At 56.2% G+C, this 511-nt stretch overlaps 1 protein-coding gene across 1 annotated transcript in view; it reads right to left on the reverse strand.

Annotated features, from left to right (window-relative positions):
- Positions 1 to 511, reverse strand: part of MUC22 (mucin 22) — a 21,200-nt gene that overhangs the window by 6,433 nt on the left and 14,256 nt on the right. Inside the window, exon 3 of the mRNA XM_017520059.2 lies at positions 3 to 507. Coding sequence (XP_017375548.1) covers positions 3 to 507 — 505 coding nt within the window. The remainder of the gene's footprint in view (positions 1 to 2; positions 508 to 511) is intronic.

Here is a 511-nt window from a genome sequence, read left to right on the forward strand (position 1 = left end):
CAGTAGAGGCTGTGGTGGTCTCAGAACCTGCAGTAGAGGCTGTGGTGGTCTCAGAGCCTGCAGTAGAGGCTGTGGTGGTCTCAGAACCTGCAGTAGAGGCTGTGGTGGTCTCAGAGCCTGCAGTAGAGGCTGAGGTGGTCTCAGAACCTGCAGTAGAGGCTGAGGTGGTCTCAGAGCCTGCAGTAGAGGCTGAGGTGGTCTCAGAGCCTGCAGTAGAGGCTGAGGTGGTCTCAGAGCCTTCAGTAGAGGCTGTGGTGGTCTCAGAGCCTGCAGTAGAGGCTATGGTGGTTTCATAGGCCATGGTAGAAACTGTAGTGGTCTCAGAGCCTGCAGTAGAGGCTGAGGTGGTCTCAGAACCTGCAGTAGAGACTGTGGTGATCTCAGAGCCCATGGTAATGACAGTAGTGGTCTCAGAGCCTTCAGTAGAGGCTGCGGTGGTCTCAGAGCCCATGGTAATGACAGTAGTGGTCTCAGAGCCTTCTGTAGAGGCTGCGGTGGTCTCAGAGCCTGA

The sequence above is a fragment of the Cebus imitator genome, unplaced genomic scaffold (genome assembly GCF_001604975.1).
Source record: "Cebus imitator isolate Cc_AM_T3 unplaced genomic scaffold, Cebus_imitator-1.0 Scaffold799, whole genome shotgun sequence".
Lineage (NCBI taxonomy): Eukaryota > Metazoa > Chordata > Mammalia > Primates > Cebidae > Cebus > Cebus imitator.